Source organism: Falco naumanni, chromosome 9, assembly GCF_017639655.2.
Source record: "Falco naumanni isolate bFalNau1 chromosome 9, bFalNau1.pat, whole genome shotgun sequence".
Taxonomy (NCBI): domain Eukaryota; kingdom Metazoa; phylum Chordata; class Aves; order Falconiformes; family Falconidae; genus Falco; species Falco naumanni.
Window position 1 is genome coordinate 6,319,215 of NC_054062.1, and position 16,180 is coordinate 6,335,394.

A 16,180-nucleotide genomic window follows, 5' to 3' on the forward strand; every position below is an offset into this window, starting at 1 on the left:
CCCTGGCCAGGGGCAGAAAGGCTGCCTGAGGCTGCCAGGACCCTTTTCTCCTTTAAGCCCTTCCCAGAGCCCTCAAGTGTCCAGGCTGGCTGGCAGGAGACCTGCGGAAAGGGGCACATGGGATCGCTGACCTGGGACACCCACTGCCCCATGGCTGCAGGGTGCCGTGTCTGGCCCCTTGAGGACATCCTGCCCCTCTCAGCCTTGAGTGGGTACTCTGGCTCTGGGGGTTTTGCCATTGTCCCTGCGTGTCAAGGTGACCTGTTCAGTGCCTGGAAGCGGCATGTCCTTACATCCACCCACCTCTGGTGCCAGCACCCTTGATGGTCTGCAAACCAGTTGTCGGCTCCTCCAGCACATGAGCCACCTCCTCTGTGAATGCTCCCAGCTTGTGCCTTGCCATGTCCTTGTGGGCAACCAGACCCCCAGCTCCCCTGGAGCAGCACGTGGGGACCCTAAAAGTGTCCTTTAAGCAGAGGGAGGATGAGGCTTGTGCTTTGCCAGCAGCCCTTCTGTGCCAGCCACTGGTGAAGGATACTGGGGGGGCCACCCCAGCCAGTGAGCATGGGACTGCCGGTGCCAGAGGCTGAGCAGCCCGAGCCCCCCCAGGCTTCACACGGATTCATCCATGTGTCAGCATCCTGCTGCTTTGGGGTTTGCTCTGGGAGGACAGAAACTGGGGATGGAGCAGAGCAGGAATGCTGCAGCCTCCCTCTTGTCAGCCCCCGCGGTGAGCGATGCTTCATCGCGTGATGAGACGAACCTCTCCAGACCCTGTTTGGGGGACGCTTCTGAGTCACACGAACATCTGAGTCAGTTGGGGTCAGAGCTGAAGCCCCAAGCCTCCCAAACACCACTTCCAGCCAGCCTGTGAGCGTTTCTGGCCTTTGCTCACTGGGGTTTTGGAGCTGCGGCTTCACGTTGGTCTGCCACTGCTTCCCCTGCAAGAGGGGGGCTGGTGAGGGGGACAACGGGGCACGCTGACCCTGTCCCTCACCCTGGGGATGGCTCCTGGCCACAGAGCTGCCTGGAAGGGGCCCTTCCTCTGATCCCTGGGGACAGGAGGGTCACCTTCTGGCCACCTCTAGGACTTTTATCTCCCTGCCATCTCTGTCAATTTGGGGGTGAGTGCTTGTGCTTGCAGGCTGGGCTGCTGGCAGCCAGCTGTGCTGGGGCAGGCTCACCACGGTGGGACTTGTTTTAGGAGAAGACCAACCCAGAGCAGACACCAGCAGGTCATATGTGTGCGTGGGCATGGCATGGGACAGCTCCCAAAGGGTCTCATCCAGCTCCTGGGGATGGGGGCAGCGGCTGAGACCCAGCACAGCACCTCTCCCTTTCTGCTGCCTGCAGGAGGTGATGTCGAGGTGGGACCTGTGCAACAAGGTCATCTCCAGGCATAGACACAGTCAACGTCAAACTCCACCTCGAAGCAGCCTTGAGGAGCATCCAGGAAGTCATAAATTGTCCAGTTTTGAATGGTGGATACAGATCAAAGGGAATTAAACCAGCTTTTTAGTCAGCCTACAATATTGTTTCCCTATCTGGCTACTTTAAAAAAAAAAAAAAAGATTAAAAATCCCATTGTCTGTGCCATACTAATGTTTAACATTTATTAGGGCAGTAACGAGCCCTCCGTGGTTTTATGGAGCCGTTTGATGGTGTGTTGGAAGGGCAGCGCCCTGGCAGGCGTGCAGGCTCGGGGGGGGCTGGCCATGCCGAGAGCCCTTCGACCCCCAGGTCACTTCACCTGCGCTCAGCTCCTGCCCCGGCAGGGCAAGCTGCAGTTGTGGCCAGAGCCTGTTGATAAAACAGCGCTGGGGAAGAAATTTATCTCTGTTTTATCACGCCAGCCTGAATGAGACCTGAATGAGCAGCTTCTCTCAGCCCTGAGAAATGACACGCTGCATCGGATATCAGCCGGTTCCTCTCCTCCCCTTGTGTACTCTTCGCATATCCTTCGGAGTTTGATGGGGACAAGGTGTTTGGTGCTCAGGCCAGCTTTAGTTTACAAGTGAATATATCAACATTGTTCCTCATCAGGCAGGAATGCGCTTCCCTCCCTTCTCCCCCACCTTATCCCCATCCCCTTCCGAGCAAACTTCCTTCCTCTTGTAATCTGGAGCGGAAACCTCACTGCATATTTGACCAGCTCAGAGAAATCAGCTCGGTTTTCCCTGGCATGACTTTGTGCCTTGAACTAGGGCCGGCCGGTCCCTCAGGCAGCTGGCAAGGCAGGGGAGGAGGAGGAGGAGGGTGAGGGTTGTACCGCTGCCCATCCTCGACACGGAGCCACTTTTCCAACCGGATGCTCCGATCAAGCTCCCAGTTGCTCGGCTGCCGTTTTCAAACAAACCGGCGTGTTTCTGGGCACGGACCCAGGGCTGACGAGCCTGAGGCTGGCTGCAAGCTCAGGCCCTTGTGCTGCCCCACACCTCGGAAACTCTGCTCCCACGGGCGGGGAGTCACTTCTGCTGGCCCCTTGCCGGGGGCAGGAGAGGAGAGAGGTGTCGGTGCCACGTGAGGCGGGAGATTTGCATCAGGAGGATGTTTGCTCCCTGGGAAATAGCCTGGGACCGGACCCTTCCCATCAGCCTGCCAACATGTGGGCATGACTCTCAGGCAAATGAGCTTCTACCCGCTCGCCAGGCGTGCCTCGCCATGCGGGGGGATGTGGCTGTGTCACCCCTCAGCCTGCTTCCACCCCAGGGATGCCCCCGCAGAGCAGTCAGGGGCCCCCAGGCCAGTCTCAATGGGATGTATCGCATCTTCTGGAGGAGCCAGGTAGGAACAGTGGGGTGATGTACCCCCATCCCCACAGCTACTACAAAGGAGTGACAGCACAGCACAATCAAACAAGTGGCCCTGGGGACCACGCGTCTCAGGAGATGGCCATTTCCTAGCACCAAAGCCTTGCACCAACACCAGATTCAATACTGGAGCTCATCCTGATGGCCCAGGACAAGGTAATTGTGGCCCAAAGATGGTGAGCTTGACCCAGGGCATGTAAAACCCGGGTCTGTGTCTCCAACCGACTGTATCATCACCCACAAAGTGAATATTTGGTCCCTCCACGTACCAGTTTTCCAGCACCAGAAGCCCTACAAGCAATCGTCAGCGCCCCAGGCTGGGTACATTTAACGATGCCAGTTTAGCACAACGCGGGCTTGAGCCAAGGTGGTTCGGTACACGTCTGCTCTGCTGCCGCAGCGTGGCCCAGCAGCACTGGGACAGTGGTGCAGCTGGAGAGCCCTGCCTGTGGTGCTGGGTAGGAGCTCTCCAGCTCCAAGGGGTTCCCAGCCTTTTGCCCAAACAGCATTTTCCTGCTGTCAAATGTGGAGGCTGTAGGCTACATCAGAAAAGCTGCAGCATTTCCAGCAGGATAAGGACTGATAAGATGGGGCACTGGAATGATTGAAGGCCAAGCTGCAGTGCAAGGACCCAACCCGCACAGCCCAGCACCAGGTCACCACAGCCCCGTGGGGAGTCAGGGTCCTGCAGCCCCAGGGCCAGGCATGCAGTGATGTCCCCCACCTGTGTCCCCGCCGAGGGCAATGACCACACATAGGGTTACGACCATGCTTGAGTCTCGCTCAGGTTTCAAATCACATTTGTCACAGGCTGGGAGGGAGGGAAAGTGGACAGCAGCATCCACAGTGGCATCCACTGGAAGTGGCAGTCCCCGCAGTGACCCCAGTGGTATGGGGTGTCCCAGAGGATGGGGGATGCCTGGAGCCTCCCCTGGTCCCCAGGGCTTCCCCAAACCACCCATGAGAGTTTTGCCCATGGTGACTTGCTCCCTGCAGAGGACACAGGGCACCTGCACATGTGTCCTTACTGCACGAGGACGTTTCTCTTGCAAACCCCACTTCTGGCCTCAGGAGCTTCTGCCCGCAGGACTGGCTGGGGGGGCACTGCTGGGGTCCTGCTGAAGGCTGGTGTGATATGCCCATGGGAAAATCATGAGACCAGTCCCACGGCCATGCCCCTGCTGCTGCCCCACTGCGGGCAGGGCAGCTCTCAGCACAGAGGAAGGTTTTGCCATGGGACATCCCCCCGCAGCCCGTTCCTCACTTGCCAAAACCAGCCGCCCGAGGCAGGGCTCCCCTCTCCTCCCACCCAAGGGTGGATCTCTGCAGGGGGGGACCACTGGCACCCAGCAGCCCCTTCCCCACTTGCCAAAACCAGCTGCCCGGGGCAGGGCTCCCCTCTCCTCCCACCCAAGGGTGGATCTCTGCAGGAGGGGACCGCTGGCACCCAGCAGCCCCCACCCCCGTGGGCTCCCACCCTGCCCGCACCTCCACATCCCCACTGCGGCTGCGGCGGCCGCTTTGCCCAGGCCAGGGGGCGAGGAGGGGGGGCGGCAGGGCCAGCGGCCGGGGCAACCTGCGCCTTCCCCCCGGCTCGCAGGGAGAAGCAGGCAGGTCGCTCTCCCTCGCACGCCTTTCGCTGGGTCTCCGCGCTGGGAAGAAAAGCTCTCGTCTTTCCCACGCTCTCCGACACATTTTAATGAATTAAGTGGGGGCACGCCCCCTCGCCGCCTGCCCCGGCCCCCCGGCTCCCGGCTCCCTGCGAGGCGCCCCCCGGGGGTGCCCGGGCTCCGGCTGCCTCGGCCGGGCACTGCCCGCTGGCTCCTGCGGGGGAGCGCTGGCCGTGCCCGGCGCCCGGCTGCGAGCCCCGCCGGCAGCGCCTCCCCGCTCGCCCGCGGGCAACCATGGCGGGGGGGGGCGGAATTCGGTCGCCCCGTCTCTTGGGGAGGGGATATTTTGGGGGAGGACGTTTGCTTCAGGCATCGCCGTGCCGGGTCCCCCTCCCGCCGCCTGCAGCACGGGCGGTCGCCGCGGCTTCCCCCGTTCCTAACTGAGAAAGCACGGGGGGGGGGGGGGGGGGGGGGGGGCTGCAGAGCCCCCCGGGGGGACTCCAGCCACCGGCCCCCCCGCAGCCCCACAACCCGAGCCTCCGCACCCCCCGGCTACCCTGCGCCTGTTAGCTGAGGTACAAATTGGAGCTAAAATGCACGTTTTCCAAATCTCCTTTTTAATTTTTTAAAAATTTTTTTTTAAATATTTTTTATTTTTTGCTCTTTTCCCTCCCTCTCTGGCACCGCTCCCAGGCTGAGTCCTGCCCCCACCTGCCAGCCCGGAACATTTGCATGGCTGGGTCCCTGCCCAGGCTCTTGATTTTTCTCACCATGTCGCTGGCAAACGCGGATTTGCTTGCGAGGACGCGGCCCTGGCCCGGCCCCAGGCCGGGAGGTGTGAGCGATCCCCTCTCCCACGGCTCGCTGAAAGCGCTCAGCACCCCGCAGGATGCGGCCCGTAAATGCACAAAATCAGCTGTCCCGGGATAGTCAGGGGTGGAAAGGAGAGGGCGAGCTGGCAGCAGCGGAGCCCGCAGGGCCACCCCAGCCACGGTGCCACCACGTGGCCCCCCGCCGTCCCTTTGCCGGGGTCCCGCCACTTGCCCCAACGTGGGGCAGGGACGGCCACTGATGTCCCCGCTGCCACCACAGCTGGGGTGCTGGGGGGCAGCGCCAGCACCCCCTGCCCGCGGGGGGACAGGACAGGCAAGGCTGGCTCCTCTCCATGGTCCTCGGGCAACCCTGGCTCCCGCGTGGCCCCTGAGCCCCCAGCCCACCTCTGTGCCCCCTGCCAGCCCCACGCCTCGGTGGCACAGGGTTGTCCCTGGAGAAGCTGTGCAAACAAGGGACAGCGGCACGGCAGGGCCAGAGCCACCCCGAGACCCCAGCCCGTGGTAACGTCCCCCCCCTTCCCTGTGGGAATGCGATGGGGATACAGCTGGGGGAGCCCTGGCCTGGGCAAGCCGAGCAGGGTGAGAGAGAGACCAGGCAGAGCTGGATGGGGATGGGACAGGGATGGGATGGGATGGGATGGGATGGGATGGGATGGGATGGGATGGGATGGGATGGGATGGGATGGGATGGGATGGGATGGGATGGGATGGGATGGGATGGGATGGGATAGGACAGGGATTAGGATGAGATGGGATGGGCATGGGGCCGGAGATGGGTCTGGGGCTAGGATGGACAGGGATTGGATGGGGATGGAGGTGGGGGGTAGGCATGGACATGGGATGACAGTGGAGACAGGGGTGGGATGGAGATGGGCACAGGCATAGATGAAGAGATGGGAACGGGCTAGGAATGGCGATGAGAAAAGCTAGCTGCAGAGCTGGACTTTGAAAAGTAGTCCCTGTAGTCCCTTGTAGGAAGGGAAGCAGGACCCCAACCCCCTGCAGCCCAAGCCGGGCTGGTTTGGCCTCCTCCAGCCCAGGAGCGGGACCCAGTGAGGGCCAGAAACATGTCCCAGCCTCCTCCAGCTGCTGCCTTCCCTGGGCAGCCACAGGGAAAAGCCACGGGAAAAGCGGTGGGATGCGCGGTGCCCTGAGCTCAGGGCCGCTGTCCTGCCGCTGTGACGGGTGACTCCGAGGTGGCAAGTGCCATCGGTTGGCAATTCCGCAGCTGGCCGGTTTCTCCCGTTCCATTCCCAAAGGGAGGCACAGCCGCTGTCACCTCATTTTACGACACGCTCCTTCCTCTCTCCCTGCGCCTCCCGCTCCGCTCCCGCGACCAAATGCCCAGCAGAGGTGGCGAGTGCTGGCCCGGGGGTGCCGCTTCCCAGCCAGCCCCCGCCGTTTGCTCCCCGCGGGCCAAACGGGCGCGGGGGCCCCTCCGGCACCGACGGGGGGTGATGCACCATTTTTGGTACCTCCCGGCTGTTGGCCGGGCAGGATCCGACCCCGCACAAAGTCCCGTGTGACCACATCGAGTCGCTCCAGGGCCGGTGGGGTCCGGTGGGGGGCTGCGCCTTCCTCCCCGCGCCCCAAATCAGTCCCAGCCATGGGTCCCTGAACCTCATGGCACCGCCGCTGTGTGCGCCCAGAGGGGCCAGATCCTGCGGGGCTGAACCCCCTCGTGCCCCTGCCGTGACCTGCCCCGGTGTGGTGGTGTCTGCGGTGCCGCTCGGCAGCACCCGGGGGACACCCGCCCCCGCGGGGTTCGGGGCCGGCGGGTCCCGGGGGCACAGCGCGGTGGCAGCGCGGAGAGGCAGCGGTGGGACCGGCTGCATCCGCCTGGCACGGCATGGTACGGCATGGCACGGCCCGGCCCCCGCACGGCACAGCACGGCACGGCGCCGCATGGCCCCGCACGGCACGGCGCCGCGTGGCATGGTACAGCCCCGCACATCACGGCCTCGCACAGCACGGCACGGCCCCGCACGGCACAGCACGGCAAGACTGTACACAGGCCGGCATGGCACGGCCCCGCACAGCACGGCACGGCACGGCCCCGCACGGCACGGCACGGCAAGGCTGTACACAGCCCGGCATGGCACGGCCCCGCACATCACGGCACGGCACGGCCCCGCACATCACGGCACGGCCCCGCACATCACGGCACGGCACGGCACGGCACGGCACGGCACGGCACGGCACGGCACGGCACGGCACGGCACGGCACGGCCTGGGTGGTGGCGCCCTCTGCCTGTGACCACCGCGCCCCTGCGCTGCGCCCAGCCGAGCCGAGCCGAGCCGAGCCGAGCCGAGCCGAGCCGAGCCGGGAGCGCCCCCCACCGTCCCCCCGGCACAGCCCAGGGGTGGGGGAGGGGCGGCGCGGCTCCTCTCCCTCGGGGGGCGTGGCTCCGCGCCCCCTCCCCTGCCGGCCGTTCCAATGGGCGCTCGGCGGCGGCGCCCCGCCCCTGCGCGCCGCGTCACGGCCGTGCCATTGTTATGCAAATAAAAGGGGGAGTAAAAGGCGCGGCGCGGGGCGGCTGCGCTCCAGAGGGGCCCGGGCGCGGCGGCGGAGCGGCGGCGGTAGCAGCGCGGCGGCGGCGGAGCGGCGGGGCCCGGGTCCGGCGGCGGCTGCAGCACCGGCAGCCGCCCAGCAGCCGCATGCCCGGGCGGGCGGAGGCGTCGCCGTCCATGCGGGGCGGCGGGGCGTGAGCGGCGGCATGAGCCAGAGCGAGGTGTCGCCGTGCGCGGCGCCGCCGCCCAGCCAGCGCGTCTTCCAGGAGGCGGTGCGGCGGGGGCAACACCAAGGAGCTGCAGTCGCTGCTGCAGAACATGACGAACTGCGAGTTCAACGTCAACTCCTTCGGGCCCGAGGGGCAGACGGCGCTGCACCAGTCCGTCATCGACGGCAACCTGGAGCTGGTCAAGCTCCTGGTCAAGTTCGGCGCCGACATCCGCCTGGCGAACCGGGACGGCTGGAGCGCGCTGCACATCGCCGCCTTCGGGGGCCACCAGGACATCGTCCTCTACCTGATCACCAAGGCCAAATACTCCGCCGGCGCCCGGTGATGCCGGGGCCGCCGCCCCCCCCCCCATCCCCCGCTCCCCCGGCCGCCAAAGCTGCTCCCACCCCCGCGTGGGGTTTATTTGGCGAAGATTTGGGGCCCCACGCAAAACACGCCACCGTTCGCCTGCTTTTGTTTTTTTTTTTTCTTCCAAGGGTTGTTTTCCTACTGTAATGTGTTTGGGTTTTGTTTTTGGTTTTGTTTTTTTTGTTTGTTTTGGTTTGTTGTTTTGTTTTGGTTTTTTTTCTCCTCCATCTACCTCGGCTGCACTCACAGTATTCACGGTTTCAGTTTGACATCTGGTCAGATGCTTTAAAGGCTCCCGCCCCCTCCCCGCTAATATTTAATCCTCTCTCCCCTCGCTCCCTTCCCTCCGATTTAAAGTATTCTGGCTCAGAAACGAATTCATTTCAACGCCCCCCGCCCCCACCCCCCACCCCCATTCCCGCGTGCCCCGGGACGGGCTGGGGGCTCGGGGCACCGCGGGGGGGGCTCCTCCCTCCTGCAACCTTCCCCCGTGTTTTCCCACCGCTGATTTTTTTAATTTTAATTTTTTTTCTTGAGGCGACTCCGTTGGAATATGACAGACACGGTTTTCTCACCCCGGTTTTGCTCCTTTTTTGTTTTATTTTGCGTTGGGTTTTCTACTTTGTTTCTTTTTTTTTGGGGTGTCCGAAGAAAGTCTGCGTCCTCACCCGCTTCTTGAATCCGTTTAGCACACCTGAGATCCCAGGAAAAGACATTGAATCCTTCTGGTTTTGTGTGTAAACTGGGATTAGCAAATCCTGGACTTTTTTTTTCCTTAAAAAAAAAGAAATAAACTCTAGAGGCAGAGGATTTGCTTTTGCACAGGAAAGGGGCGCGAGCGCTCTCTGCTGCCTAGAGAGATGCCGGAAAACTACTGAAAATAGTTTGGGAACTTTATTTTTCTTTTGGTGAAACTTGGATAACACTTCTCAATGCAGAACGATTCATTTGATGTATGTAGATTCACCCGCCTTTTATATTATATATATATGCCTAAATATATATATTTATAAAAGAAAGGGAGGAAGAAGAGAAAGCCACCCGAGGTCGCATTTTGAAGTGACTGCACGTATAATCGCAAATGCTGCTTTTTTTTTTTGCTATGGCACAAGAACATCCATTTGGAAAATGCGGAAAATTTAAGAAGTCTCCTTTCTCCCGCTGGTCTTTCAGCCCTCTTCTCTTCGTCTGCACTAAAGCCATCCGTATCACTGCCGTCTCCCCGTTCTTTCCTCTCTTGCTCCCTGCATCCAAACCATTGCGATTAAAAAAAAAAAATAGTTACCTGCTGGTTTATTTGGGTTGTGTCTTAACTATTTATCATGTATGTATATATTTGTGGGTGAAGATTGTGAGCCTGGTTTTGTTGGAAGCTGGTGGTGAGTGTTTCAAAAATATGGTTTGGGAAATATGCTTTTTGTTGATGTTGTTTGTTTGCTTTCCTAGTCTTAAAACTAAAAAAAAACAACTTGAGTCTGCCATGATTATTTCCCATTGCACTGAATATTCTGCTTTGTCTCTGATGGTTTCACCTACAGTTTGGTTTTTGGTTTTCTCCACTTCAACGATTTGAGATGATGTTTAAAAAAGCTCCAGATTTAAAGAAGAACAAGAGAAAAAGCGCTGTTGAAAGCGTCTGCTGTTAATGCTGTAATTTGCAAGGAACTGCTTGGCCGAAGTCTTTCTGTGAGCATGGAAGGGGGTGTCCAGCACTTCCACTGGTGCTTCTGTGCGATAGTTACGGGGTGGGAACAAGATCTTTTCTAGCGAGGTTTTATCGTCGTTACCAGATGGTTGCACATTTATATTTTTTTTTGACTAAATGGATTTGCCACAATGAAATGTCATAACATTTATGACATGATATTAAAAAGTGTATTGTAAAGCCAAGTTCTAGATGGATTTTTAAAAAGAAATCTTGGTTATAAACCCAGTCTAAAGGGAGCTCTGTCCAGTGTTGTAAAGACAACATGATGTAACCCATATTTATATTTTTATAAAATACCTATTAAGACTGTGAATCTCCTGTGTGAATTGCTGGGTGAGTTGTTTAAGAAAAGTATTGTTCCTTTCCAGCCTCCTGGAGCTTTAGACACGCTGAGATTTTGGGAAACTGTATGTCGGGGAAGGGGGTTTGCTCTGAAATTGTGAGTTGATGTATTTTTACATCCCTTTGTATTTTACTGAAAAGCTGCTGCCCTTCCTAGTCCCTAGAGTTTCAATTTTCTATGCAACCCCCACACCCCCCCGTCTCTCTTGATCCTGAGAAGTAAAAGGGATGCAGATTGATTCAAATTGAAATGAGGGTCCCCCCCACCCCCCTTGTTGGCTCATCGTGCTGCTGACCCTTCACGCCAAAACGGGGAGTACAAGAAAAATAAATTAAAAAAAGAGGCAGGTGGGGGAGGCTCTTTCATGCATGACTGGTTGCCTTCCAGCAGTCATCTTTTTAATTATTATTATTTTTGTAAGAAGAATATATTGATAATGTCAGTGAAATAAGCAGACATTGAAGCTGATGCACAGATTGCTCCAGAAAGGAGTTTTTCTGTAGATTTTTCTTTAGATGCGAATACCTTTTTTAATTATGTTAATTAATGTTAAGAATTTTTAGGCTTATATTGAAGCTGTATGTGGGTCACTATATGATCATTTCTAACTGGATAAAGTCTGTACAGTACAGCATATTCCTGAGTGTATGATATAGACGTGTAGCCCCAGAGTGCGAAATTTATAAATAAATTTTTCATTGATCTTTTTATAAAAAAAAAACCCAAAACTAAATGGCTTTTTTGTTTGTTCTTTCCCACATGGTTATGGGTGATGCTGGGTGGTTCCTGTGGTGGGGGTGGCTGGCTAGGCTCCCCAGGTCCCTGTTTTGGTGTCTAAACCTGTAGCGCTCCTGGGGTTAAATGCATTCCCCAGAGGGTGATGGCTGGGGTGGATTTTGGGGGGATGCTGGAGCTGCAGCCCCTACCACCCCCTTCCCATAGCTGGAGGAAGCTCTGGGGTGTCCTGGTTTGCCCTATCCCACTGTTTGGTGGCTGGTGGAGGGTTGATGGCTCAGGACCAGGATGTGCTGGACCAGGCATGTGGTGCTTGAGATGTTCCTAAAGAAGTTGCTCAACCCAAGGGAGAGAAGTGGGAGCTCTGCAACCAGCTGTGGGACTGCTTCTGGGGTCTGTAGTGTTTGGGGGGTGCATTTGGGTCCCCAGCCCCACTGGCTGAGCGCCCTGTAATTCCCTGCAACCCTTCCCAGGCTTTTTGCTTCAACCTGAGTCCCAGCAAGGGTTTGAAGCGGCTTGGTCCTTGCCAAACCCTTGGGCTGTGGGGATGGGGTCACCTCTAGCCAGAAGCTGCTGTTGGACTGGTGGTGGGGTGAGGGTCAGCATGGGGTCTCCATCCCCAAGGGCACCTCTGTCATCTCACGTGGCTCAGAGCAGGCTGGTGCCCAAAAGCGGGCTGAGTGCTGCACCTTTGGAGGTTTTCCAGGCAGGATCCGGCTGCTCTGGGAAGTGGGAAAAGCAGAGGCAGCCCTGTGCCAGCACCCGCTGGGTCCTGCCCTCAGCTGGGGCTTTGAAAGCAGGGGGCAGACAAGCTTCCTTCACTGGCGCTGGTGTGGGGGTTTCGAATGAGGCTTTTTCTATATCAATAATTTTTCCAGCTCTGGAAATTCCCAAATCCCCAGGAAATTTGTGCCATGCTCAGTTTGACTCTGGGTGTGGATTCCCAGGAATGCCGGGAGCGCTGTCCTGCAAATGGCAGTGGGGAGGAAACCTGGAGAAGGGGCTTGGTGTGATCTCTCCAGGTTGGCCAACTTCCACCCTGATGTGCCAAGCCCCGTGCCACACTGCCAGCACAGGACAGTGCCTGGGATGGGCACAGCCGGCTGCCCAGGGTGCCCTGGGGACACGCAGCCTGCCCAGGCACAGCCCTGGATGGACACCGAGTGACCCAGCTGGTTTTTAGCAGGACAAAAAAAAGATGATGCCAAAAGCATCAGGTTTTGGTATCAACCCGCTGGTTGTCCTGTGGGTTTATCGCCCAGGTCTCACAGCTGCTGCTGACTGTGGCCAGACCTGTGGGATGTGTCCGTGGGGTGAGCATCGCTCCCCTCTCCTGCCATGCCGTGATCTTGTCCCACCTGGGCACTGTGTGACACCAGCCCACCAGTGAGTGCCCCCAGACCTCCCTCCAGCACAGCGGTCCATGGGCTCACACCTGGGGGTGCAGCTCACACCTGCCTCACCAATAGGCTTAGGATGTTGCAAAAAACTCATCCAGGTGCCTGCTTGGAGTTGTCACGGAGCTGGGCTCAGCCCGGCTCGGCTCAGCCCTGCAGCTTCTCGCCGCTCACCTCATCCCAGGGCTTCAGCCAGGCTGGCCAGGCCAGCCACCACCTCCAGGATGGGTTTTTCCAAGGAAACCCAGCATTTCTGCACACAGCTTCCCTCACCCCGCGGCAGCCGGAGCAGGCTGGGGCCTCTGGCAGCCCCTTCGCAGGGGATTTGGGTTGGGTGGTGAATACAAATCACACCCCCTGGCACCCAGCCCAGCGCCCACGAAGCCACCCTGTGTCCCTGGGCTCCCACATGCAATGGCCCCCACAGCAGGGATGTGCCAAGGGCGCAGCCGACCCCCAACCCCCCAGGACTGAGCCCACCAGGGAGCAGTCACCCTGGTACCAGGCTCCCTGTATGGCCCGTGGCCACCCCGCTTTGCAGCTCTCCTCTCTACAGAAAGCCTGCCCAAGAAATCTAGGAACTCCAAAGACTTGCTTTTTCTTCCTTCTTCTTTTTTTTTTTTTTCCCCTTTTCTATTTTTGTTCCAATAAAACAAAAATATTGGATCATTTGGTGGCATAAGCACATTCTTCTGGCATTTTTGCATGTCCCTGGCCGCGCATTATTGTCCACTGGCCACATTACGTAGGTGCTGTTGTTCCAAGAGAAACCAAAGCAAGAATTTGAACTTTCAAGTGCTTCCTACCATTGTCTTTTGCTTTTGTTTGTGCTACTGACTCCAAACCAGATGGATCGGGCTCCCCTCCGGCCATGGGGGCGATGGGAAGTCAACACAGCCTGGTGAGGTTTGACAGCTTTGTCTTCTCTTCTATTGCCCTTCATCCGTCAAGCCCAGCCATCGGAGCTGAATCGACCAACGCATATGGATGGGGGGGAGGAGGTGGGATTTTATTTGAATTTCAGGGAGCTTAACACAGTAAGTAATGAATGAGAAAGAAAGACAGCGAGCAGGCGAGCAAGAGGGGACGGGCTGTAATCAAAATTCAGTACATTTTAAATAGATGCTTTGTTGGGCGTTTGTATGACTATGATAATGCCGCGGTCTGCAGATCCGAATAAGAGTTACCTTTTTTTAAAAAAAAAAAGAAATCACAATCAACTTCTGTTCGGTGCTGGGGAGGAGACGGCAGCTCGGTCTGGCTGTCCAGACTGGCCTCTTTTCCAGCCTCTATATTTTGTCCCTTCTTGAAGCTTTCTGGGCTCCATCCCTGCCATGGGGGTGAGCCCCTCTGGGTGGGTGGGAGGCAGGGGGTGGCAGGGTGGCCAGGCAGGCCACGGTTGGTGGCACCCAGAGTCCACAGCACATCGTGCAGGACAGGACGGCTCATGGTTTCAACCTGTTTTGCTGCTGACCCAAAGCTGCTGCAGTGTTTGATGTTGGGTCTTGGTGCAAAGGTCCCGGTCTCCCAGATCCCTCCAAGGCTGGAGCTGGCCACTGTCTGGGGCATGGAGTTGTTTTGGGGTCTTCCTGGAGTGCACGTGACCTTCACACCCTGCCATGAGGTGGGTACAAGGTTTTCAGTGCCAAGCCCCCATGCCCTAAAATTGCTGCCACTCTGTGGACCTCCATGCTCAGGGGGCTGTGTCCCCCCAGGGATGCTCCCAGGCTTAGGATGCCTCAGCACAGGGACCATGGGGGGCTCCCATTTCTCCTTGGTAGCAGTGAGCATCCCAGGGAATAGCACTGTCAATCGTGTGGGCAGCAGAAACTTCTTTCTTCTCTTCCCAAACATTCTTCAGCTCTGTCCCACTCCCACCATGAGCACCCATCTCTAGGGGTGCCCAGGGAGAGGTGACCTCTGGGTCTCACAGCGGGTGGGATGCAGAACTGTGAGTGCAATGTAGGTTTTAGCTTCTTCGTGTTAGCAGGTTTCTTTTCCTGACCCTAACAAAATGGCCAAGAAAGGAAACATCCTGGTTTGGCTCATTTTGGGGAGGACAGTGGATGGGGCTTGGGTCTGGAGGTGTGGAAGGCTGCTTGGATGGAGGGAGTGAGGGAAGGATGGGGGTGGCTAGGGAGGGTTGGGGGGGATCGCTGGGGACATGGAGGGATGGGGGGTGGCTCGGAGGGTTGGGGAATAGAAGCATGGCTGGGGATGCACAGATGGGCAGAAGAACAGACAGAGGCAAAGCTGGACTGCAGGATGGATGACAAGCTTGGAGGTGGTTGGGACAACTGTTTTAATTGGAAACTCCTCGTTCAGCCTGAATCCAACAGGATCCTGTGCCTGGGAGCAGTCTCTGAGGACGAGCCAAGGAGAGCAGCACCACCGGCAGCACCCTCGTGAGGTGGCAGACCTTGGCACAGCTGAGCTGAACGTGTCCTCCTGCTGCTTTTTAAGACAAGGGTCCCCAGAAGGTGCCTCCCTTTTCCCCTCATGATCTGGCAGCAGCCCTGGCAGCCCAGAGGAGTGCAGAGGGACACAGAAGTCCAGCTGTGACCGTCAGCTGGCAAATCCATCTTCCTTGTTTCTGAGCCAGCCCAACACCAACCAGCTTCAGGTTTATCCTGAGCAGGGTGGCCACGCTGGCTGTGCTGGCCCGCGGGGAGCCCGGCACAGGAGTGCAGGCAGATGCTCCCGCACAGCGTGGAGGGGAGGCAGGGCTGACCCAGCCAGCACGGCCACGTGCACCCCTGGCTAGAGGAGACATGGCCAGAGGAGACACTGGCCAGGCAATGACTGGCTGCTCTGCTAGCTTCTGCAATGTGTCAGGGGGGCAATGTGAGGCTGGGATTCAGCACTGGATCTCAGCAGCACCCTGGGGCTCAGGCAAACACCAGGGCACAACGAGCAGGCTCCTGGCTCCAAATGAATTTAACAACCAAGGAGCATCTCTGGCTGCAAACGGCATCTCTGAGCCTCCCGTCACTCCAGGAGCGCACTGCATCCTCAGTTCTTGTTTCCTCCAGCTGAAGAAACACTTCTCACGTATGCCCAGTCAACAGCAGGGGTATTACAAAGGATGCAATTGCACAGATGGACTCCAAAAGTGCCCAGACCTCTCTCAGGTTTACTGCCCAGGAGCATGCCTGCTTGCTCGGGGAGCTGGGATGTCTCAGCATGGTTGTCCCACTGTGAGCTGGGGGAGGAGTGGCACGGTAGCTCTCTTGACACCTGATTTCATTTAATTATGCCTAAAAGACTCAATCATCTGGCAGCTGGAGGGGTCTGCTAGGGAGCTGGTGGAGGAGTGGGAGGCACCGATTGCATGCTTGCAGCCTGCCCCAGGGGCTTCCCCTGCTGCCCCGTCCCATACCCAGCCTGCCCCACCGAGAAGAGTTGGTTCTTCCAGCAGCCCAACACCTTTGGGAACCACCAGCAGCTCTGACACTTACTGGGATCTCTCCCTGGATGCTTCAGCTCAGAGATCACACCTGGGGGACCCCTGGCCCAGCCTCAGGGGGCTGGGACACCCTGAATGAATGAATCCCTCCAGGAAGAGGGATGCAGGGTGGCCTGAGGCAACAGGGCTATGGGTGCAGGAGGGTGCCGACTCAGCACCCACCGCCCTGCATGTCCCCATGAACAGGGG

The 16,180-nt window shown here is 58.3% G+C and overlaps 1 protein-coding gene across 1 annotated transcript; it reads left to right on the forward strand.

Moving 5' to 3' along the window:
• The first annotated feature begins 7,789 nt into the window (after window positions 1-7,789).
• LOC121094120 (NOTCH regulated ankyrin repeat protein) lies at window positions 7,790-11,114 on the forward strand. The gene is given in 2 exon segments (XM_040607312.1): window positions 7,790-8,045; window positions 8,047-11,114. Coding segments are annotated over 2 exon segments (348 nt in total). The 5' UTR covers window positions 7,790-7,970; the 3' UTR covers window positions 8,320-11,114.
• The last annotated feature ends 5,066 nt before the right edge of the window (window positions 11,115-16,180 follow it).